This window comes from Lachancea thermotolerans, assembly GCF_000142805.1.
Source record: "Lachancea thermotolerans CBS 6340 chromosome C complete sequence".
Taxonomy (NCBI): Eukaryota; Fungi; Ascomycota; class Saccharomycetes; order Saccharomycetales; family Saccharomycetaceae; genus Lachancea; species Lachancea thermotolerans.
The window spans coordinates 552,862-575,992 of NC_013079.1; the positions used below are offsets into that span (position 1 = coordinate 552,862).

Sequence of the window (23,131 nt, forward strand, 5' to 3'; positions counted from 1 at the left end):
CTCCAATGACTTTGAAATCGTCCACACCGGGCTTTTATCAGCCTTCTATAATCCTATTATACCAGTAGTGCGTATCTTTCGCGTGTCTATCTACACCTTAAATGGTCTTCGTATTTTAAGATCTGGTTTATTAGTATCGAATTTTTTCATGAGGGGTCCATACTGATGAAGTTGAAGACCTCGACAACTCCGAAATCTTGTTGACGCAAAGCGCTAAAGGTGGGCTAATAAGACGGTTTGGAGTAACGACAAGGCTTGAATCGATTACTGACTTTCTACCTTAAATCCTGGAGGTATTTCGAAGCGAAGAAACACGTCTTTGTTGCGATAATCAGGGCTTTTACACGAAACCACTCGAGGCTACAAGATCGAGAACGCAGGCGAGCGGGGTTTTGAATATGTCTTTAGGACCAGGAGGGCTGCATATGAACGAAGATTATGCGCCGCAGGCGCAACGACCGGTACAAGGGGTGCGGGCGCAGAACGGGCGACCCACTCCTCGCGCACCTGCTGGCACGCAACAGGGTGCAACCCCAGCCTCAGCTAGGACGGGGACTCCCCATCCTACAGCAAGCTCACGCGAAGATCCTAAGCGGCTTCTTAATGCATACATTTACGACTTTCTATCAAAGTCTTCGCTAAATGAAACTGCGGAGGCTTTTTCTCGCGAAGCAGTAATCGAAGAAAACGGGCAGCGCCCAACCCAAGACAATAGATTCAAACCACAAAACGATGCTCCGCAAGGGTTCTTATATGAGTGGTGGCAAATATTCTGGGACGTATTTAACGCCCGAACTCACAGAGGCGGATCGGAAATGGCCCAACAGTATTTTCAACTGCAATTTGACTCGAGGCGACAGGAACACACGTATCGTAACGTAGCGATGCACGCAGCCCGTATGCAGCAACAAGTTGAGCAGCGCGGTGACTACCAAGGTGAAGTGTTTGATCCTATGATGTTCGCTATGATGTTCTCGGGCAACGCTTACGCTGCACCAATGTATGATAAGTCGACGGACAACGGAATGCGGCCGACTGCTTTCCAGCGACAGGTGCCTTCGCAGCAATTGCAGAACTCTCAACTGCAAGCACGTTCTGCTAGACCACCACAAAGGCAGCAAGAACCCCAGAGCCAGGTACATGCGCCAGGCCAGACGCAAGCGCATGCCCAGGCTCAGGCTCAGGCTCAGGCTCAGGCTCAGGCTCAGGCTCAAGCTCAGGCTCAGGTTCAGGCTCAGGCTCAAGCTCAAGCTCAGGCTCAGGCTCAAGCTCAGGCTCAGGCTCAGGCTCAGGCTCAAGCTCGTGCTCAAGCTCAGGCACGGGCACAGGCTCAGGCGCAGGCGCAGGCGCAGGCTCAAGCTCAAGCTCAGGCACAAGCTCAAGCTCAAGCTCAAGCTCAGGCACAAGCTCAAGCTCAAGCTCAAGCTCAGGCACAAGCTCAAGCTCAAGCTCAAGTTCAAGCTCAGGCTCAAGCTCAGGCTCAGGCTCAGGCTCAGGCTCAGGCTCAGGCTCAAGCTCAAGCTCAAGCTCAGGCTGAGGCTCAGGCTCAAGCTCAAGCTCAGGCTCAGGCTCAGGCTCAGGCTCAGGCTCAAGTACATGCACAGCAAATGAGACAACGACAAGCACCAATGGCAGCATCCCACGTTCAGCAGCATGCCCAACCGCAACACCGTCAGCAGCAGCAGACCATGTATGCTCAGCTTATGCAGCAGCAGCAGCAGCGTCAACATCAACAGCTGCAGCAACAGCAGCAACAACCTCAATCATCTCAAATGTATGCTCAGCAGATGATGATGAATGGCGGCAACCCCAACGCTTTGGCATTACAAGGCGCCAATGCACCTGTGTATATGGGTCCTGTTAGAAATGTCCCCATGAAGCCCAATTTCCAAGCTTCTTACATGCCGCAAGCTGTGCAGCCTCAAATGCAACAAAAGCATCAGCTGTCTCCGGCGCACCAGCACCAGCAGCAGCGAAGTCCTCAGCACCAGCAACAGCAACAGCAACAGCAACAGCAACAGCACCAGCAGCATCAGCAGCACCAGCAACAGCAACAGCAACAGCAACAGCAACAGCAACAGCAACAGCAACAGCAACAGCAACAGCAACAGCAACAGCAACAGCAACAGCAACAGCAACAGCAACAGCATCAGCACCAGAACCAGCAGCAACAGCACCAGCAGCCGCATCCCCAACAATATCCACAACAACACCATCAAAATCAAAATCAAAATCAACAACACCAACAACATCAACAGCAGAGGCATCAGCAGCGCCAGCAGCATCCACAACAATATCCGCAACAGCAGCAGCAAGTTGCCTCCGCTAACCCTAGCGGCTATGCAAACCCATCCTCTGCTAAGAAGAGATTACCGCAGTCCGACGGCTCGCCTGATACTGATGGTGTCGTCAAACCCGATGCTCACCTCTCTAGTACGGAAGGCCTCTACAACTACCAAAAACAGCTTCTTATGCTCGAAAAGGAAAATGAGAAGGTGGTGACGTATAGATCTACCGCCTCCACCCCCGGGCTGGGCGGGCCGCCGCAACAATCTTCAGGTGCTCCTAACAAGCCAAGCTCCGTGGCAGGGTATGCGGGCGTATCGCCACTTCCTATTAATTCGATCAACAGCCCAGCCAGCCTGGGCACAGCGCCTAAATCAAAAGAAGCAATGAGACGAAAGTCGATTTCAACGCAAGCTACTGGGCCCGCCGTGAATGCTGGCCGTAAAAACCAGTCAGAGCCCGTTACACCAATTGGGCCTATGACACCTGCTAGTGGCAGCCTCAATAGATTGGCGCCGCCTAGTGCTCTATCCACAGTCACAGAGACGCCTCTCAAAGCCTCTGGTGAACAAGCAGACCGAATGGCAGGCAAAACAACTTCCGCTAAGAGAGTTAAGAGGCTGAAAAAAATGCCGTCCGCCAACAACTTGGGCACTGGAGCTCGCCCTTCGTCACCTTCTCTTGACAACGTCCTTGAAGCCAAGAACTCTAAGAGAATCAGCCGCGCAAAGCCTAAAAAATCATCAGGCGTGTCAGGAATTAAGGTGAGTAGAATTGCCAGGTCAGCCGGGACCACTCCTTTAACTACCGAAGACGTTCTTCCTGGAAGTACCAGCAGTAATGATACTGGTAGTAATGTTTTCCCCGCCTCAGTGGCAACCGATCCGACGCCTCAGACAGATTTTGATCCTTTGGGGCAGAATGATCCTACACTTGGTACAACCAACTACGACTTTGAGGACGATGACATTTTCAATATTGACAGCGGTTTGCTTGACAAGTCGGCGCCTTCGAAGGCCCAATCAACCACGCAGAGCGCTCAGCGCCCACAAGACGATTTACCGATTGACGAGCCGTTTAACCTTGATTTCCTCGACCCTGCATCGACTATGAATTACAATGACTTAAATCAGTTAAATTGGCAGTGATCAAGACGCTTCGCATTGTACTATCTGAATTTGAACATCAAAACAAATTTCGACGTCTTGACTTCCTTGGTCAAAGGCAAACTTAGAAAGCAGCATTTGTGATCTACTCTGAGTGAGTCGCTAAGGGAGGGCAGATGCCAGAATTCATAGCGAGGCTGTTGGCGGAGAAGATCTGTCTTTTGCTCGAATGTGTTGATAGCACTTTAGACGGGCCCAAAATTCGTAATGTTCGAAAATTTTGACATGAACATAATAACTACTATGATTCTCTAAGTTGAAGCTACACTCAAGTTTCCAAGCCGCTACGCTATTGGGCTGGAATTTGGTAACCACTAACGTAATATGTCAGCATTTTGGCGTGGCAATGGAAGTAGTGGGGTGGGATCTTCTGTCATGTCCGCAGAAAAGGATCTGGCCAATGACATTGTAATAAACAACCCTGCCGAGGACTCTATATCGGACATTGCGTTCTCGCCACAACAAGATTTTTTGTTTAGCGTCAGTTCCTGGGACAAGAAGGTTCGCGTTTGGGACATCAATGGCGGGACGGCGCAAGGAAGAGCAGAATATCAACACCAAGCGCCCGTGTTGGCCACGAGGTGGTCTGGGGATGGAACAAAAATCGCTTCTGGCGGATGCGACAATGCCGTCATGGTGTTTGACGTAGGCTCAGGGCAGGCACAGCAGGTCGGGGCGCACGATGCGGCGGTTAAGGCGCTGAGGTTCGTGCAGTGTGGGCCTACCAACGCTGAGTGTCTCGTCACGGGGTCTTGGGACAAGACCGTGAAATATTGGGACTTGCGCCAGCCGCAGCCGATTTCTACTCTCATGATGCCTGAGCGGGTGTACTGCATGGATTCCAAGCAGAAGCTGCTTGTCGTTGGTACAGCAGAGCGCCACATTGTCGTGATAGATCTTAACAACCCAACCTCGATTTTCAAGACCACCACGTCGCCGCTTAAGTGGCAGACCCGTTCCGTGGCCTGTTACATCGAGGGTAACGGGTTTGCGGTGGGGTCTATTGAGGGCAGGTGCGCCATTCAATATGTGGACGATCAAGAACAGCGGAAGTCCGGGTTCTCGTTCAAGTGCCATCGTGTGCAGCAACAAAGCACAGGCGCCGCAGGCGGGCGAAGCAGCACGGAGTCTCAGGTCTATCCAGTCAATAGCATCGTGTTCCATCCGGTCTATGGCACGTTTGCGACTGCTGGCGGCGACGGCTCCTTCCACTTCTGGGACAAAAATCTCAGACATAGACTAAAGGGCTTCCCCTCGCTCAAAGCCTCGATTCCTGTGTGCAACTTCAACCGGAACGGCTCCATATTTGCCTATGCTCTTAGCTACGACTGGAGCCAAGGGCTCATGGGAAACCGTCCGGACTATCCTAACGTCGTGAGACTTCACGCCGTGACAGATGAAGAAGTTAAAGAGAAGAAGAAGAGGTGAGGCGTGAGCTGAACTTTCCAGACCCTCCTGCATATATATCGAACTAACTACGATATTGTAAAACTCATTGAAGCTATTTGAGCTGAAGATTCAGTGGATGTCTCAAGACCCTTAGGTTTCGCCACTTTTTCGGTGCTTAGCTGAGCTTCCTTATGATTTAGACCATCATCTGTACACATCAAAAAAAATTTTCAAATTAAAGCAGCTTGGAAATACAAGTAGCTCATCAACTAAAGACAAAAGCTCGAGCTTTTAAGGGCATTAAGAGGAGTACAGCTCTTCAAACAAATTTTTCTTGGGTTATTAATCCAATTGAGTTGTTAGTTGGCTTCGAGACGTGCCAAAAAGGACTTTTATTGGCTAACATTGGCTTTAAGTGGTAGTGATATTTGTGTTGAGTTAATTGGACAAGCAGTAAACGAAGTTCGAAAGCAATGCCAGGCCAAATTGTTAGCATCCCCTTCCTGTCTCAAGTTGAAGACATGGACAAGTACTTGCTGGAATACAGGAGCCTCAAATTAATGCCCCAGAACGCGGCGTCGTTCACGCAGCACCAACAGCAGCTACGCTATAATAATTCCAACAGGGGGGCAAGCAATAACAATGGGAACAACAGCATGGGAACAAACTTGCAAAATGGGCGCAAGAAGATCATGGGTAATATTAATGGCATTCAGGGCTACAGGTTTAATAAAAACATCCCAAAGTTTGGGCAACAGCCTCAACAGCAGCAGCAGCAGCAGTCGCAACAGCAGCAGTCGCAACAGCAGCAAGGTGTCTCTGGCGTTTCAACTTTTAAGCAGGCCTACCCTCAAGTTTTTTACGGATCCTCCAATAACAGTGCGACGTCATTGGCTCCGCAGGTGGCTTCGCCCACTATGTACGGTTCATCTGCGCAACCAAATCAGCAGTTCATGACAGCAAGCTCTTCGTCGAGCTCCACGCCACCTCCTAGATTGCATGTTTCTGTAAGCGGGGCGTCGTCTATTTCTTCTCTCGGCGGGGAATTTGACTATTTATTACCTAACGATTTGAATGGGCAACTGATGCCATCGGCGACTGCGCAGGTTCCTCAGCCGCCAGCCTTGAACTGTGTTTCTAGTTCTGCCTCCATGAGTGGTACCTATTTGGATCCTGTTCCCGCCGCGCCTTCCGCCGGCTTCAAAATGAACGGTGGCATTTCTAGTTCTAACGATTTTATCAACGGTTTACCTTCCTCCTTATTATCGGAGGGAGCTGCCGCCTCAGAATTTATTGGAATGAACGGATCAAACTCGTTGTTCAACGCGAACTCGATCAACTCATCTGTTGGCGCGGCCGCAGGATTGGCCCCTTCAAACAATTTTATGATGCACAATTCGAAGAACTGGGGTACAAACAACCCAAGTTCTTCCTCTACTTCTGGATCTTTCGGCATCTGGAACAATGATATGAGCGTATGGAGCTAGGTGGGGTAAAAGCAGCGGTTATGAGTCGTTGAAGGATGTCTTTTTTTTTACACTTACGTTTTGTTTTATTTCAGGCTATTGAGACAGCGCTTTGACGTTATTGGGACAACAGCACACTGTTATTTGTTATTACAAAATTTAATTTTATTCTGTCTCACCCCTCGGTTGGATGGAGTGCATGCTTGGGCCTTAAATTAAGAGTTCGGTCGGGATGAAGGTCTTCAAGCATTGCATTGTGGTTATTGTGGCTAGGTTTTACTTAAGAGGGTCTCTATTCTAAGAAGGGTGTTGTACATACTGGAAATGCTAAGGCATATCCATCGTGGGAGCGTGCAGTTGGCAACTATTACTGTCAACGAAAGTGCAGCTAGACCAAAGAATTTTGGTGCAACAGCTACAGCTATGATAGGAGATCTATTCCAAACCGGTCATCTTGAAAAGTTCGGAGCAAGTCAAATACACATTTTCTAGATAGAGGTTGTAATTGAAGTACGCTTTTTGTATCTTAACATTTAGAATTTCTATTGACAAGGTGTTATATGCAGTGTGTTGAAAATGATATTTGTGTTTCACCATTTGACTTTGAGCAGCTCTTTGAATGCTTGCTCAAAAAGATGGGGCTTAATGCGACCTTGGGATACCCGCATCCCTTGGCCAATTAAAAACTTTAGAGAGTTTTTCTTCTTTCCTGAAACAATCCCCTCAATTAACTTGGGATCGCTGATCCCACCAACTATCTCCGTGCAAATCTCCCTGAGCTCATTTGCGTCAATCTTTTTAATAACATTCAAGTCGAAGCCTTCGATAAGTGCACTCAAGTCAACTGGTTGAGCTAGCGACAATTTGTTTATTTCGTTGAGGATATGGAAGAGAAGAAGCTTTCCGCTGGCCTTGGAAATCTTGTCGTCCTGAATAAGCATTAAAAGCTCTGCGAACTTCTTAGGCGGAAAAGCTTCTGCAGCTTTCTCCAAAGGCAGCTGCAACCTGTTCAAGTTTCCTAAAAGCTCATGAATGATCCAATTTGTTGGCAACCTAGGGTTAAGTTGTTGGCCAGCAAGCGTAGAGTAGCAACTGAAGGTATCCAAATAATATTTTAGCAAGCTTGTTTGCGTATAAAGTTGGTCATGACCGTTTCCTTTGATTGCCAATATTTTGGCATCTTTCAAAGCGAGGCCGTATGGTTCGGACATAAGGTCATGCAAAACCGCGTCAGGGAGTTTTGGCATTGATTGTGACACACTTTGCACAGTACCAGGAGATATTTTAATTGATGGAAGTTCCGGATCTGGCATATACCTATAATCGATAGTAGTTTCTTTACTTCTCAGTTTAACAGTCGACGAGCCTGTCCAGCCACGAGTTTCAGAAGAACTTAGATACTTGTCTGCCTCACCACTCTGTATAAGCCCAACCTGCCTTTGGTACTCGTATTTTATCGCACTTAGAATCGAACTGGTATTTGGCAGATTTTTCAGCTCAACACGGGAATATCCATTCACTGACAAGTTCACGTCGACTCTCATGGCGCCCGTTTCAAGGTCACCGGTCGAGATGCCCAAGTGACGCACTAAGTTCTGAAACTTTTTGATGAATGCTCTAATCTGTTTCAGGTCTGTGAAGTTCGGCTGCGTTACCAGTTCTATGAGTGGGACATTAGATCTGTTGAGGTCTATGAGAGACCTACCTTCGGACCCACGGTAGACTGATTTTCCTGTATCTTGCTCGATCTGTAGTTGCACGAGCTGAATCCGTTTAGAATTCTCGTCGATACTATCCAACGACCCCAAAAGTTCCAGGAATCCACCCTTTGCAAAAGGACTGTAGTGCTGGGTTATTTGATAGCCCATAGGCTGATCTGCGTAAAAGTAATGCTTTCGATCAAAATGGGAATTCAAGTTCACTTTACTGTTCAAAGCGACAGCAAGCTTCGTGGCGAATAGCACAACTTCAGGATTTAGCTTTGGCTGCGACCCTGGAAGCGACACATCAAAGAACGAAGTGTGATGATTGGGTAGGTTTGCAGATGCGAAAGGGTCGTTTGTGGAAAGCGAAAACAGTTTGTTCTGCGTGCTCAACTGCGTATGTATTTCCAGCCCGCACTTTAGCTTAAAGTCAGGGAGAAGTTGGAAGCCCTTATTCGCTGTCCTGGAGCCGAAACATCGCGTGAACTGGAGCATAAAAGCTGATTCTAGGGGTAAGAAGGTACAACCCATGAGCTAAGTGATGCATTTCCACGCCTAAGGTTTGTACTTAATTGACCATCAACCGTTATCATTACTGACGGTTCATCTTTCAAGTGACGGAAACCGTCCAACTGGCGACTTGAGTATCCAGTTCTACGTATGTACTGCTTGCTTATAAGGGAGCAAAGACTCCAATTTAATTAAGCTCTCTCCCGTGTTGCACAAATTCGGAGACATTGTGCTTGCAGGCATAGTTATCAGTTGTGACGCCTGACTACTAGAAAGCATACTGACATGGTTTTCTTCAAACGAATTGCTACCAATTGTAGCAGTTTGGGAAGGAATTGCCTGTTTCCACATTTGCGTCTCCACTAGCTCGTTGAGTGTGTTGGTATTGTTTGTTTGCGTTGTAAAGCTAAATGTGACATAGTAAAATTTAATCATTAATTCACCAGGAAGTTAAGTCAGCGGCAATTATCATATAAACTCAGAGGGTCCTACTCTGAGTTATGGTGCTGTAAACTTCTCAATGCGCAACTTTGGCGGCTCTCCTGCGGGTTCATTTCGCGCTGGTCCCGCTTGAGAATGCAATTTAGCTTTCCATGGTGGTGGCTAGGAAAAGGGCTAAGTAGCTGGTCATCACCGTTGAAAGAATCAGAAGGCGAAGAGTCCTTTAACAGCTCTGCTGGGTTAACTGACTCTTTGAAAACCTCCTGGCGGTTTCTAAGTGCTAATGAAGAGTTGGGCATCAAGCTACGTCTGCTTGAAACCCTGTCGCTGTTGCCGAACCAAGCATGGTTCGTTTCCGAGTTTATCGCTTTTTCTGAAGGCATTCCAATAAACAGTTGAGACAACATAAAGTCCTGGCTGTTATCTTCTGGATCGATTCCGCTTTTCAGCCTCCAATCAGGCAGAAGGCTACCATAAACTTTCGCAGCGTAGCAGGTGTCACGCAAGTTACGAAGTTCTAGCTCACTCTGCGGGGGTATCATCTCGAATTCAAAAAGAAGAAGATTACGAAACTCATTCAGTGGCAATTTGACAGCCCTGAGGGCGTGACAGAATGGATGGCCACAAACGCCAACTTCCATCTCTTTTTCACATATTCTGTACTGAAGCTGATCAATTGCATACTGCGTTAAATTGTGCGAGCTCCGTGACGGCGTCACTTCTGCTGGTGCTGTTGATGGAGCGACTGCCGGATTGGGTTTCCTCGGCGATTGCTGGAGCTTTTCTGAGTCTAGTTTTTCTATTAAATCCCGGGGAGTACAAAAGCTTTGGGTCAATTCCTGGTTCTGGGATGCCTCAAAGCACTCCTCCAGGTTTTGAGTTTTAGGTGGCCTATTTTTTTTGACCTTTGAGGGCTCCGCTTTGCTCTTGCTCTTTCCCCTATATGAAGGGCGAATCACGTTAACATCCTTGTTTTGTAGCACCCTCATTATATTAGCAGCTTCTAGACGCTATCAACAACTCCCCGCGGTTGATGGTAGTTTAGCCATGCAAGTCGAGTTTTGTGTTTTGTGTGACGCTAATCCGAAATGACACCAAAACACGAAGTGATATCGGATCACATGATATTCGCATGACTTAATATTACCCGGTCACGAGCAAGGCCTTTTAAAGTTAAGAAAAATTTTTGGTAGCCGATGCGCAATTAGAGGATCAACAGCAGCATTAATCGTACAATAGACAAGATTCCCGGCGGTCCAGGAAGCTTTTGAAGCATGTCAATATATTCTACGCCGTTGAAAAGTGGAATTGACTATACAAGGAATGTTGTTATTCCTTCGAATGGTGAACTAGCGGCACCAAACAACACGAAACGCGTGGAGGTCAACAATGAAGTCGTAGCCATGCCAGGTTACAACGTGCTTGCTCCAAACGCGAGTTTAGGCCTTGCAAGTGGTGAAGAACATCTCCGGATCACAGGGTTTGCCTCGAAGCCATCCCTTGAACTTGCTAGCCAATACATTGACCATTTGCAGAATAGGGACGCCAGCACGCCCGTGCTTGACGAGAGATCCTACTACAACAACGGCGTGAATTACAATTTCAGTAAGGAAGTCGGCGGGTTGGGAGCTTTCACGCCTTTTGAGAGAACACAGGTCATGAACGTACCGGACGGGATTTTGCGGGAAGCTTCCAGGACGGAAATGAAGAGCGACATGGGTCTTTTTCCAGAGTTGAATCGGTGCTGGATCACTATCGATAACAAGTTGATCTTGTGGAACTTCAACAACCCCTCCGATTTCCAATCGATTGACGATATCAAGCACACCATTCTCGCCGTGGCGCTAGCAAAGCCCAAGCCGAATACTTTTGTCGAAAGCGTCAACCACTTACTACTCATCGCTACGCCATTTGACGTTTACGTACTCGCGATTCAGTACGACAGGTCTAATGAAGAACTGAGCGTGTTTAACACAGGCATGTGCGTTTCGGTACACGGCCTTGATGTCTCATCCTTTATTTCCTGCGAGCAGACTGGTCGCATTTTCTTCACAGGGAAATCCAGCGGAATCAACATTTGGGAACTGCAATATTCGAGTACTGAAGACTGGTTCAACAGTAGATGTAACAAGGTCTGTCTGACTCAGTCGGTTTTAAGCAGTTTGCTTCCTACCAACCTGATTTCAAAGATTCCGGGGAGTAACCTAGTCCAATCTCTCTTCGAAGAGAGTTCCAAGTATTCTGCGGAACACTTGACGCAAATGTGTGTGGACAACTCAAGAGGTATCCTGTATTCTTTGTCAAATAAATCTGTCATCAGAGCTTACAAAATAAATGGTAAGAGTTTAGGAAGCCCTCTCACCATCGAAACATCATACATCAAACGTATCATGGGAACAACATCAGCCAGAGGTGCAGCCATCCTGGGGAATAAATACCTAAAAATATCCAAGGTGGTAGCTGTCTCTGGAAGGGAGAATGGAAACCTTTTCCTTGTCGCGATTACAATCGGTGGCGTCCGGCTGTATTTCAATGGTTCCCTAGGAAGAACTCACTTAGAGGCTTTGAGACTAGAGTCAATCAAGTTTCCCCCAAGCTCGGTTACTCCAGAAGCTATAGAGCAAGAACTCCAACAGCAACAGCAAAAAAAATCTTTACCTTTCTATTCGTCACTAACAAGCTCTGAATCGGTTATGCTTAGATTTCAGAAAAAGTCCTCCGTTTTATTGGAGACTAGTGGCGCTAGCGCTATCATATCGCCTGGTATCTTCCTGGCCGCCGTCACCAAAGCTCCAAACCAGGAAACCGCGAAGAACGCACAAGACCAAGTACCTACACAGCAGCAGCCACAGCAGCAGCGGCAGAGCACATACGGCATACAGCAGAAGCTCTTTGTTTCTGTCCCTGACTACGGTATTTTGAAAAAACACGGCAAATACGTTGAAAACACAACCTTGCTTGACACGACAGGGGTAATTAAGCACATCGTTCCGATAACACCTCTATTCAACGCGACGAACAAACCCGAGGGTTATGCGAACGAGTTTGCGACCCAATATGTTTCATCTGAATTCAAGATCGCAGTATTAACCAACACTTCGGTTGAGATCTACAGATATAGAACACCTGATGCAGTTTTCGAGGCCTTGGCAGAGAATCCACTCCCCTTTCTGTTAAACTATGGGCTGACCGAAGCTTGCTCAACCGCTCTTTTTGTCACTTGCAAGTTCAATAAATCAGAAGCCCTAAGATCAAGTGCATTGACATTTTACGCTGTAGGAATACCGGGGGTAGCTGATATCAAGCCAAGATACAGCAGGTACACTGCCTCCGCCATGTCTTCACTATTATCGCGGCCAACTATTGCTTCAACGCCTCAACGGTCTACCCTTGATACTGATAAAACTGGATTTGCTACATCTAGAGAGGATGAAAATTGTAGCTTAGACGATGTTATTCTCTCACCACGATTTTACGGAACCGCTTTGTTCATTGCCAGACTCTTCAGAGAAATATGGGAAAAGCCTGTCTTTGGCACAGTGCCTGACGCCAAATTCGATAACCAATCCCATTTTGTTAAGAGCTCAGTTGGCGACAAAAACCTTATCAATTCCGTTTCCGTATCGAAAGGTGACTTGGAATACTATCTGTCATCTGTCATGATATTGAATGACTTTTTCGACACTTACGGCAATTCAATCTCGAGCATCTCAATCCCATCATTCCAGACTGGCAAAAACATCGACAGAACAGAAGAAGTGGCCAACCAAGCTGAAAACATTGCAATCAATTCTTTGATTAGGCTTGTGCAGTTTATGAAAGAAGCCTTTTCCTTCCTGAACGTGCTATATGAGGAAAGTGACGTAGAAGGTTACGAAGGCCAGTTTCTTGCATTCAAAGATATCATGAAGCTCCTCAACCTGGATGTTCAATCTGAATTGTCTAAATTGACGTTCAAGGACATATTCGCTCCAACCGATAACACAAAAAACCTCCTGCGCGAAATTTTGTCCTCAATTATCAACAGAAGCATATCAAGAGGTGGATCTATCGAACACATTGCCACAGCGCTGCAAGAACGTTGTGGCTCATTTTGCTCCAGCAGCGATATTTTGGGCTTCAGGGCAATGGAACACCTAAGAAAAGCCAAGGAAGTTGGGTTGCGGGACTATGAAACATCAACGTATCACTTGACATGCGCTAATAAGCTCTTCGAAAAGATTGTTGATACCATCTCCATAGAAAGATTGAAGGATGCAGTGTCTACTATGCTGGATTTGAATTACTACCCTGGAACAATCGAGTTTCTTCTGAATATCGCGAACTCCATGGATAAAGGAAAGCTTGCCTACCAGTATGTCGCTGACGGCTACCTGGAGCAAGACCCTAGAAAAGTTTACTATGAGAAACGTGTGCTTGCCTATGAACTGGTGTTCGAGACTCTTGTCAGAGTTGACGAACTTGTTTCTGCTGCCGTCTCGGCCGGAATTGGAGGCATGAATAATGTCGAAGAATTATCAAAGTTGAAGGAAGAAACATACTCGACAGCTCTTAGATACAATGACAAGTTGTTTCACTACCAGCTTTATGACTGGTTGGTGTCTCAGAACTGTCAAGATAAACTATTACAGCTGGACACCGACTTCATTTTGGCTTATTTGCAGGAAAAGTCGAAGGGATCACTGGATATATCTAATTTGCTCTGGGTTTACCAATCTAAGAGGTCCAACTTCTACGCCGCCGCCCAAATATTATATTCTCTAGCGGTTTCTGATTTCGAAGTACCTTTGGGCCAGCGCATTGAATACCTTTCGAGGGCTAACGGGTTCTGTAATGGTCTCTGCGCTCCTAGTCAACGTCAGCAAATGATACACCTTTCTGGAATGATCCAGGAAATATTTGATGTTGCTAGCATCCAGGACGATATTTTGACGCTAGTCAGAAACGACATAAGAGTCGCTGCAGACACTAAGGAGGAGCTAATTAAACAACTTGATGGGAAGATTCTACCAGTGAGTGACCTATTTAATGATTACGCGGACCCATTGGACTATTACGAGGCCTGCTTGGCTATATTCAAAATTTCAGATTTCAGAAATAACGAAGAAATCATATCGAAGTGGACTGAATTGTTTGATTCACTCCGGACTGAAATTAATGCGAATGGAAATGTCGAAGAGTCAGCCAATTTTATCAACTTGTTAACATCGGTGGTGGTTAGAGTTGGGCGCAACGTCAGAACTTCTGAGTTTGTTTTCCCTATTACCGAACTGTTTCCAATCATTTGTGACCTGTTTTACGAGAACCTGCCTAATGAGCACATCAAAGAAGGTGCAATCGCATCCATATTCATATCAGCTGGTGTTTCATTCGATAAGTTTTATTACCTGCTGAAAAACTTGATAGAGACCGCCGATTCGGTTAATAACATTTACAAAAAGGAGATGACATGGTTGATCAAGGAGTGGTATGAATCCGATGTCAAACTGAGAGACTTGGTTTCATACGACGAAATCCGCAACCTGAAGAACTACAGCATCGAGACAGACCCAATTGAAAACAAAGTCAAAGAGACTGGAACTAGCATTTAATGTAGAATCCGCGTTCACTTACCTGGGTTCTATATAACGAGATATTAACTTTCATAATTTTCACATCAAGCTCAGCGCTTACGAAAGTTGCTCACAGCGAAGATCTGAATTGAATCAGATGCTGTGTTTGACAAACGTACTTGGCGAGCCCCACATTTCGTTCAAGCTTGCATGCTCTCTTCACCATTTTTGAAATGAAAAGAATTTGGCACGCATTCACTTTTACAGACTTCTTCATACAAAAGTCCAAAGGAACACTCTAAAGTGTTTTAGGAAGAGACTGCTTCCAAACTTGGTTTCATGAGGAAAGTGCCCATATCTACACACACACACACCATTGAATTAAGAAAAGACTACATAAGAGTATTAAAGAAGGCGCGCTACAGGTGTCTCGTCTCTCCGAAAACCTTACTGTTAGCACCAGCATTAACACGATGAAGCCATGAGTGCGAGTTATATATAAAGGAACCAGCCGTTTATAACAAAAATAGGGAAACAAAAGATAGCACACGGTATGGCATGGGGTACACGACAAAGAAGTAATAAGCCAACAAACGCAGTACGTGATGACGTGAAGACCTCAATGGCACCTCATCTGGGCTTGACTGAAGCTCCGATGCCAATAGCAGCATCGAAAAGCGTGCTCAAAACAGGTCACTTGGTGGTCGAGGAAAAATAAGCTTTTATATTTTTTGCAAAGTGACGGCAAAACGTCGGCTGCAGCTTACTCGTTGCCAAAAGTGTTTTCACCTGAGTATGTCACGTACAAAAAGCCATCCTTGTCCTTGTGTTCTTGGTAGATGGCAGACATCAGTGCCGCGGTAGGAGGGAGAGTATCGTTGACAAATATGAAAATCGCTTTCTCAGCTGGTAGCTTGATTCTCTTCCGGATCACGTAAACAAACTGGCCCACTGTTAGATCGGCTGGGACCAAATACTTGCGCTTGTCGATCTCTGGAATGTCCGACTTCTCGGCTTTTTCGCAGATTACTGGGATGCGGTTTTCGAACTTCTGGCTGATCCGCTCAGACTCCGCCTTTCTCTTCTCGAACGGATATTCTGACTTGAAGGCTGATTTCATGGTAAGGGTTGTACGTGTGTTTAGGATCTAAGTGTTCAGATGCTTTGCCAACGTTATAGAAACTCAATCCAGCTAAGCTTGGGGTTTCTCAAAATGCGAAGTTTTAGGTGTAAAAAAGCTCTTTAGGTTGCACTTTCCGAGTTGGATATATCAGTAAGCCTCTCTGTTCCGTCGTGTGCCTCTAACAGTAATCAAGCTTTGCAAAGGCCTTTACTTTGCAAATCTCAGGTGCGATGGGGCATCAAAGAGATAGTTCATCCCCTAGACTGTTCTCCTTCCCCTTATAAGTTTACAAACTTGACGAGGATCAAGGGCGGGTAACCTAATAGATAAGTCAAGCACGTGATCTACACGTGCTCTTCGGAATTGGAGAGGGTGAAGCAAGCCAATGCTTCCTCTATCTGCTGCTGCTCGAGTTCCAGGAGCTTCTCGTACTCTTCACGCTCCTGCAGAAGCGCCACGAGCTCCTCATCCTCGAGCGCCTCTTGCTCGGACTCAAGCGCGGCGACATTGTCCGGGTCAAGTTGGTAGAACTCGGCCTCCCGTTCCAGTAGGCGCAGTTCGCATTTCTTCTCCAGATCCATAACGTCCTTCTCCATCTTGAAGGCACCGCCTCGAGCCTTCATGGCTCGGGATTCCCGCTCCCGATGCCTTTGCTCGTTTTGTTGTCGTCTTTGGGGGCTGGGGCGCGACCCACTATGCTTCTCGGCCTTCAAGGGCGAAGAAAACGGTTGCTTAACTCTTTGGTAGTTTCGCCGGCGCTCACTTGTTAGTTTATCTACGACAGACGCGTCAAGTCCGCTAGTCGGCGTGCTCAATTTTGTATCGTACGAAGGAGGGCTATCAGGGCTTTGGTCGTAGTAGGATCTGTGCTCCACCCGCGGAGGGCTCGAAAAGGGTTGCATAGTAGAATGGCAGCCCAGTTGAGCGCGGAGATTGGCGGTATTCTGCTGCTTTTGAAATGGAGCTCGCTTCTGGAATTAAACATCAAGATGAAAAATAAAGGCAGATACTGTGTGCAGGGCCAAGGACAAAAAGAAGTGGCGGAGCCTATAGGCTTCCGAAGCCGCCAAAGTACTTATAAACTCATTTTGATTAAATTAATGAACGGCAATACTATAAAGTTTGTGTGCGGGTCGTCGTGTCTTGTATCTTGTTCTATAGCGTTAGAGCACTGAAGCAAGTTTAAATTTTGAAAAACTTCAGCTTGAAAATAGTGTCGTTAATCGATTGCTCCTCATCAGCGATATGGGCGTCATTCGATCCTTCGAACCTGGTGATTTGGGACCTGCAAGTCTTGGTCAACATGTCGTAGTGGGCCTTGATAACATCCTCCAAGTCAATGGTGTCTTTGACCAGTTCGTATTGGACAAGGACGTCGTCTGTGGCCTCGAGGCCACACTTCTTTCTCAGTTTCTGGATTCTGTTGATGAGCTCTCTTGCTAGACCCTCTGTTTTCAACTCTGGGTAGATTCTGGTGTCCAGAATGATCAAGACGTTTTGATCGGTACGGGTCTCAAGACCCTCGTCAACCAAATTCTCAGGGAGAGTTCTTATGACTGTCAAGTCTCCTTTCACTAGCTCAATACCGTCAAGTACAATAGAACCGGTTTCCATGTACTCTTGAACATCCGCGGAGCTCAATGTTGGAAGGGCGCTCTTCACCTTCTTAGCGTCCTTCTTCAGCTTTTTACCAAGCACAGGCCAGTCTGCCGCCGCCTTGTACTCGATGCCATACTTGGCTTCGTCAGAAGTAATAATGAGATCGCGCACATTAAGTTCCTCAGTAACGTATCCTTGTAGAGCCTTGACGTCTTCCAGGTACTCTGGGTCACTGTGGAAGACGACCAGACTTTTCAGTGGAGTCTTCAGTGAAATCATTTTCTTCTCACGAATGTTTCTTCCGAGGTCGATAACGGCTTGCATTCTAGACATGCTTCTTTCAATGTTCTCGTCGAATCTCGATTCATCCACCACAGGGTACGACAAGAAGTGAACACATCTGCTGTCTTTGCCAAATCCAGACAACACTTCTTCAGGAATGAAGCTCTTCATTCTTTGGTAAATGTTGTCGGACAAAAATGGAGTGAATGGCGCCATAGCACGCACAAATGCGAACAGAGCATCGAACAAAGAGTTCAAAGCCTTCAAACAGTCTTGCTCACCATTCTCACCCTTCAAACGACGACGGTTCAAACGGATATACCAGTTGGTTAGCTGGTCAATGAAGTCCAATAGTCTAGGAACGACAGCATACAGCTTGTAAGACTCCATCTCAGAGTGGATGTTCTTAACCAAAGTTTGCAAGGAGGCCAGAATCCATCTGTCCATCACGTTGTCGCTCTTTAGATTTGGATCATACTTGAAGTCCACATTCGAGGTTTTCTTGAGGAGCGCAATCTGGCCTTCCAAGAACTTGAAGGAGTTCCACCATGGCAGCAAGACCTTGGAAATAACCTCCTTCACGCCCTCTTCCTTGAACTTCAAGCTCTCTGCCTTCAAAACAGGAGAGTTAATCAAGTACAATCTCAAAGCGTCAGCACCGTATTTGTTGAGAACCAAGTTAGGATCTGGGTAGTTCTTTAAACTCTTTGACATCTTTTTACCATCGGCAGCAAGCACGATACCACACACAATGACATTTTGGTAAGGAACTTCGCCAAACAACTGAGTACCTAAGACACCTAGAGTGTAAAACCAACCTCTAGTTTGGTCCAATCCCTCAGAGATGAAGTTGGCTGGAACCCTCTGTTTGAACTTGTCTTTGTTCTCGAAGGGGTAATGCTGCGAGGAGTAGGGCATGGAGCCAGACTCAAACCAACAGTCAAAGACTTCTTCGATTCTCTTCAAAACACCCTTGCCCTTCTTAGATGGGATGGTGATCCCATCGATAGCGTCACGATGTAGATCTTTGATGTCTTGGACGCCCGAGAGGGTCTTCAGTTCTTGAACAGAACCCACGCAGACAACTTCTTCATAATCGTCAGAAACCCAAATTGGGATGGGTGTACCCCAGTATCTGTTTCTAGAAACATTCCAGTCACGGGCGTTGGCAATCCAATTAGAGAATCTCTTTTCTTTAATGGCGCTTGGGACCCAATGTGACTTTTGAACAGAGTCCAAGAATTGAGGGACGATCGGCTTTACACGCACGAACCAAGCGGGAACCGACCTGTAAAGCAATGGAGTGTCCGATCTCCAACAAAATGGGTAACTGTGTCGGAACTGGGTGTTGGCTAGCATTACTCCGCTTGCGGTGAGGTCTTTGATGATCTGCTTGTCAGCATCCTTGACGTACATACCCACGTAGTCGGAAACTGGCATTATGAATTTACCGGCGTCATCAACTGGGTTGGGCAACTCATCGTCCTCAGAAATGATGCCGTTCTCCAAACAAGCTCTGTAATCCTCCTCACCAAAAGCTGGGGCGTTACTAACGATACCAGTACCAGAGTCGTTGGTAACGTAAGAGTCGCTGATGACTCTGAATGCTTTGTCCTGGAAAGCTTCCTTGAAGTAAGGATATGGTGGTTCGTATTTGAGACCGACTAGATCCTTACCCATTATTTTTCCAACAACCTTGAGACTCTCTTTCTCTGGCTTTTTGTAAACAGTTTTGAGCAGAGACTCCAGCATGATGAGGTACTTGTCCCTCTTCTCATCGTAAATCTTCGCGTACTCGAACTCCTCGTTGACACACATCGCCAGGTTGGATGGGATAGTCCATGGTGTTGTAGTCCAAGTAACAATATAAGTTTTTTCCATACCAATGATTGGAACGGCAAAGGTGACAGCAGGATCGTTAACTTCTTTATAGTTCTGCTGCGCTTCGAAGTTACTCAGAGGAGTGGTACAACCAGTGGAGTAAGGCATAACTCTGTAACCACGGTAAACTTGATCCCTGTCAAAAAGCTGCTTAAACGCCCACCATGTAGATTCCATGAAACTTGGGTACATGGTCTTGTAGTCGTTGTCGAAGTCAATCCAACGACCCACACGGCCAATGGTCTTGCGCCACTCGTTGGCGTACATCATCACAATAGCCCTACACTCATCATTGTATTTGTCAATACCCATCTTGTAGACATCTTCCTTGCAAGTGATGCCAAGCTTCTTGTCAATAATGTGTTCGATGGGCAAGCCGTGCGTGTCCCAACCGAACCTTCTTTCAACATGGTAACCATTCATCGTAGCGTATCTTGGCACAACATCCTTGACAGTGGAAGTCAAGATGTGTCCGTAGTGCGGCGTACCAGTAGCGAAGGGAGGCCCATCGAAAAACGAGAACTCGGGTAGGCCTTCGGTCAGTTTCAGAGAGGTTTGGAATGCGTCGATTTCATTCCACAACTCAAGGATTTTCTCTTCCTCCTTTGGAAAAGAGAACTGTCCTGTATGTTCAGCCATCAGGGTGCTTGGCTCAGTAGTTAGGGTGTGTTCAGAGAAGGATTAGCCAATTATTGACACTCTTGTGGAGGACCTGAAATGACTAAACTATCTCGAGTGAGAGGCTAAAAATTTTTTTTGAACCAAAGATCACGTGCCGATTTCATGACAAGGCCAATCTTACTAGTCACTCCGGTTCTTTGACTTCACTAGCACGCCATCAAACAAACGCCTCTCAAGGACCAGGGCGTTATGAACCTCACTGGGCCGGACATGCAGTGGTAGTTTGCAACACTATCTAGCTTAAATTGTATTTCATGCGGCCAGATGTGCGTATGTGTGTGAAGAACCTCCGCGGCTAAATTGGGCTTGAACGTTTTTGTCACATCTGATGCTATGGAGAGAAGGCCTTTACCATGAACATAGTATGTACATCCCCTAATTATGCTTGAGCAGCAACTTTGTGTCTTAGGGAAAATCGGTGAGTTTAGGCTCGAGCCCGTAGCGAGCCCGTTCTTGTGACGCAGTTTAGATGTATCCGACGACCAAATTTTCCTTGCAAGTAGTGCTGGACCTTTGGCCTGGTAAACATCTTGAACAGAAAAGTCTCTTTCGGGCCCCCTTTCTTGGAGGCAAACGCTCAAACCTTCGAATGTTTCCAGGGTGAGTCCTATTAGGCACAGCGAGTCCCTATAAAAAGACGCTCTTTCGCCTGACTTGCGTAAGTACTCCGTAGCCCGAGCTCGAGATTGCCAAAAAACTTGTCATCCCAAGCAGATGGAACACGTCCCACCATCGAGCATCTGGTCGTGGCATTTCCTTTAACACTGGTATAAATTGGCTTTAAAATCAAGTACATACAATGTATATTCTTCCTATCAACCTGAAGTCATTAAAATGGCCTTTCTCAACCTGAAGGCTCATATTCGTTCCGATTTTGTAACCTACATCATTTCATCATGTGGCAATTTAGTCCACTTCCTCGACCGTTGGGCCCGAGTCTCCACCGGCGGATCCAGAACCCGCGCCAGGAGCACCCGCACCGCCGAAGCCGGCTCCAGGAGCGCCGCCAGGAGCGCCACCGGGAACGCCACCAGGAGCGCCACCAGCTTGGTAGAATTTAGTCATGATAGGATTCGCGACGCCCTCAAGTTCTTGCTGTTTGTCTTTGTACTCTTCGGTAGATGCAGCTTGGGAGGAGTCTAACCACGAGATGGTCTCTTCCACCAGAGTTGTCAGTTTGCGTGCATCCTCTTCGCCAACCTTCTCCTTGAAGGCTGATTCACCAGCTGTGTTCTTCAAGCTGAATGCGTAAGCCTCGAGAGAGTTCTTGGTCTGAACACGTTCGGCCTCCTTCTCATCCTCAGCCTTAAACTTCTCAGCGTCTGAGACCATTCTTTCGATATCCTCCTTGGATAATCTACCCTTGTCGTTGGTGATAGTGATCTTGCTTGACTTACCGGTACCCTTCTCGACAGCGGAAACGTTAAGAATGCCATTAGCGTCTAGATCAAAGGTGACCTCGATTTGTGGGACACCTCTTGGTGCAGGTGGAATACCGCTTAATTCGAACTTACCCAACAGGTTGTTGTCCTTCGTTCTGGTTCTTTCACCTTCAAACACCTGGATCAAAACGCCGGGCTGGTTGTCAGCATAGGTAGAGAATGTCTCGGACTTCTTCGTTGGGATAGTAGAGTTACGGGGGATCAACTTCGTCATGATACCGCCTGCGGTCTCGATACCCAACGACAGTGGCGCCACATCCAGCAACAACAAGTCTTGAGTCTTAGAAGACGAGTCACCTGTCAAGATGGCGGCCTGAACAGCTGCACCATAGGCAACTGCCTCATCGGGGTTGATGGAACGGTTTGGCTCTTTACCATTGAAGAAGTCGGAAACCAGCTTCTGAACTTTAGGGATACGCGTGGAACCACCCACCAGCACGATCTCATCGACGTTGGATTTGTCGATTTTGGCGTCTCTTAGCACCTTCTCCACAGGTTCAAGCGTGGAGCGGAACAGATCTGCACACAGCTCCTCGAAACGCGCACGAGTAATGGAGGTGTAGAAGTCGATACCCTCGAATAGGGAGTCGATTTCAATGGAAGTTTGCGCAGAAGAGGAGATGGCACGCTTGGCACGTTCTGCTGCAGTCCTCAAACGGCGCAGAGAACGCTGGTTGCCAGTAAGGTCCTTCTTTGTCTTGCGCTTGAACTCGTTGGCCAGATGGTTCACGAGACGGTTGTCAAAGTCTTCACCACCAAGATGGGTGTTACCAGCGGTGGCTTTGACCTCGAAGATGCCTTCGTCGATGGACAGTAGCGACACGTCGAAAGTACCACCGCCTAAGTCGAAAATTAGCACGTTGTGTTCGCTGCGGCCTTTCTTGTCAAGACCGTATGCGATTGCGGCCGCGGTTGGCTCGTTGATAATACGAAGGACGTTTAGTCCGGCGATTGTACCAGCGTCCTTGGTTGCCTGTCTCTGCGAGTCGTTGAAGTACGCAGGAACGGTTACCACGGCATCAGTGACTGTCTGGCCCAAGTAACCCTCCGCGGTTTCCTTCATCTTTCCCAGTACCATCGAGGAAATTTCTTCAGGCGTGAAGCGCTTGGTTTCGCCCTTGTACTCCACCTGGATTTCTGTTTTGTTGCCTTCGGCCGCAACCACTTTGAATGGGAAGTGCTTGGCATCGTTTACCACCTCAGGGTCGTCGAACTTCCGTCCAATCAGACGCTTAGCGTCGAACACCGTGTTAGCGGGGTTGATCGCGGCCTGGTTCTTTGCCGCGTCACCAATTAGCCGCTCAGTGTCTGTGAACGCCACGTACGAGGGCGTGGTACGATTACCCTGGTCGTTTGCAATGATCTCAACTCGATCATTCGTGAAATGTGCCACACATGAGTATGTGGTACCCAAGTCAATGCCTACTGCTCTGGACATAGTCTTTGTGTTTTCTTCTTTCTATATGAACTGTGGTATTCAATTCTTGTCTTGTGGATTGTGGTCGTGCATCTCGAACAAGCTCCATCGCATCTCCCTTTATATACCTTTCAGCCACAACCTTGCTTCCCCTAATTCCCTTTGTATCCCTATTCTTGCCATGCCGAGAAAA

At 47.1% G+C, this 23,131-nt stretch overlaps 11 protein-coding genes across 11 annotated transcripts; 4 read left to right on the forward strand and 7 right to left on the reverse strand.

Annotated features, from left to right (window-relative positions):
• Positions 1–398: 398 nt before the first annotated feature.
• KLTH0C06336g (KLTH0C06336p) lies at positions 399–3,434 on the forward strand (the record flags this gene model as incomplete). Its single annotated transcript, XM_002552455.1, has 1 exon — positions 399–3,434. The coding sequence occupies one exon, from the start codon at positions 399–401 to the stop codon at positions 3,432–3,434; it is 3,036 nt and encodes a 1,011-aa protein (XP_002552501.1).
• Positions 3,435–3,776: 342 nt separating this feature from the next.
• GLE2 (RNA export factor GLE2) lies at positions 3,777–4,880 on the forward strand (the record flags this gene model as incomplete). Its single annotated transcript, XM_002552456.1, has 1 exon — positions 3,777–4,880. One exon carries the CDS (start codon positions 3,777–3,779, stop codon positions 4,878–4,880), a length of 1,104 nt encoding a protein of 367 aa, XP_002552502.1.
• A 434-nt stretch (positions 4,881–5,314) lies between these two features.
• Positions 5,315–6,328, forward strand: KLTH0C06380g (uncharacterized protein; the record flags this gene model as incomplete). The annotated part of the gene is made up of 1 exon (XM_002552457.1): positions 5,315–6,328. The coding sequence occupies one exon, from the start codon at positions 5,315–5,317 to the stop codon at positions 6,326–6,328; it is 1,014 nt and encodes a 337-aa protein (XP_002552503.1).
• Positions 6,329–6,897: 569 nt separating this feature from the next.
• Positions 6,898–8,541, reverse strand: PET112 (glutamyl-tRNA(Gln) amidotransferase subunit PET112; the record flags this gene model as incomplete). Its single annotated transcript, XM_002552458.1, has 1 exon — positions 6,898–8,541. The coding sequence occupies one exon, from the start codon at positions 8,539–8,541 to the stop codon at positions 6,898–6,900; it is 1,644 nt and encodes a 547-aa protein (XP_002552504.1).
• A 123-nt stretch (positions 8,542–8,664) lies between these two features.
• Positions 8,665–8,955, reverse strand: KLTH0C06424g (KLTH0C06424p; the record flags this gene model as incomplete). The annotated part of the gene is made up of 1 exon (XM_002552459.1): positions 8,665–8,955. The coding sequence occupies one exon, from the start codon at positions 8,953–8,955 to the stop codon at positions 8,665–8,667; it is 291 nt and encodes a 96-aa protein (XP_002552505.1).
• A 53-nt stretch (positions 8,956–9,008) lies between these two features.
• MAM1 (Mam1p) lies at positions 9,009–9,950 on the reverse strand (the record flags this gene model as incomplete). The annotated part of the gene is made up of 1 exon (XM_002552460.1): positions 9,009–9,950. The coding sequence occupies one exon, from the start codon at positions 9,948–9,950 to the stop codon at positions 9,009–9,011; it is 942 nt and encodes a 313-aa protein (XP_002552506.1).
• A 285-nt stretch (positions 9,951–10,235) lies between these two features.
• Positions 10,236–14,552, forward strand: NUP170 (Nup170p; the record flags this gene model as incomplete). Its single annotated transcript, XM_002552461.1, has 1 exon — positions 10,236–14,552. One exon carries the CDS (start codon positions 10,236–10,238, stop codon positions 14,550–14,552), a length of 4,317 nt encoding a protein of 1,438 aa, XP_002552507.1.
• A 724-nt stretch (positions 14,553–15,276) lies between these two features.
• Positions 15,277–15,633, reverse strand: ATG8 (ubiquitin-like protein ATG8; the record flags this gene model as incomplete). The annotated part of the gene is made up of 1 exon (XM_002552462.1): positions 15,277–15,633. One exon carries the CDS (start codon positions 15,631–15,633, stop codon positions 15,277–15,279), a length of 357 nt encoding a protein of 118 aa, XP_002552508.1.
• Positions 15,634–15,980: 347 nt separating this feature from the next.
• RTT105 (Rtt105p) lies at positions 15,981–16,538 on the reverse strand (the record flags this gene model as incomplete). Its single annotated transcript, XM_002552463.1, has 1 exon — positions 15,981–16,538. One exon carries the CDS (start codon positions 16,536–16,538, stop codon positions 15,981–15,983), a length of 558 nt encoding a protein of 185 aa, XP_002552509.1.
• A 280-nt stretch (positions 16,539–16,818) lies between these two features.
• On the reverse strand, positions 16,819–20,037 carry ILS1 (isoleucine--tRNA ligase ILS1; the record flags this gene model as incomplete). The annotated part of the gene is made up of 1 exon (XM_002552464.1): positions 16,819–20,037. The coding sequence occupies one exon, from the start codon at positions 20,035–20,037 to the stop codon at positions 16,819–16,821; it is 3,219 nt and encodes a 1,072-aa protein (XP_002552510.1).
• A 948-nt stretch (positions 20,038–20,985) lies between these two features.
• Positions 20,986–22,959, reverse strand: SSA3 (Hsp70 family ATPase SSA3; the record flags this gene model as incomplete). The annotated part of the gene is made up of 1 exon (XM_002552465.1): positions 20,986–22,959. One exon carries the CDS (start codon positions 22,957–22,959, stop codon positions 20,986–20,988), a length of 1,974 nt encoding a protein of 657 aa, XP_002552511.1.
• Positions 22,960–23,131: the final 172 nt, after the last annotated feature.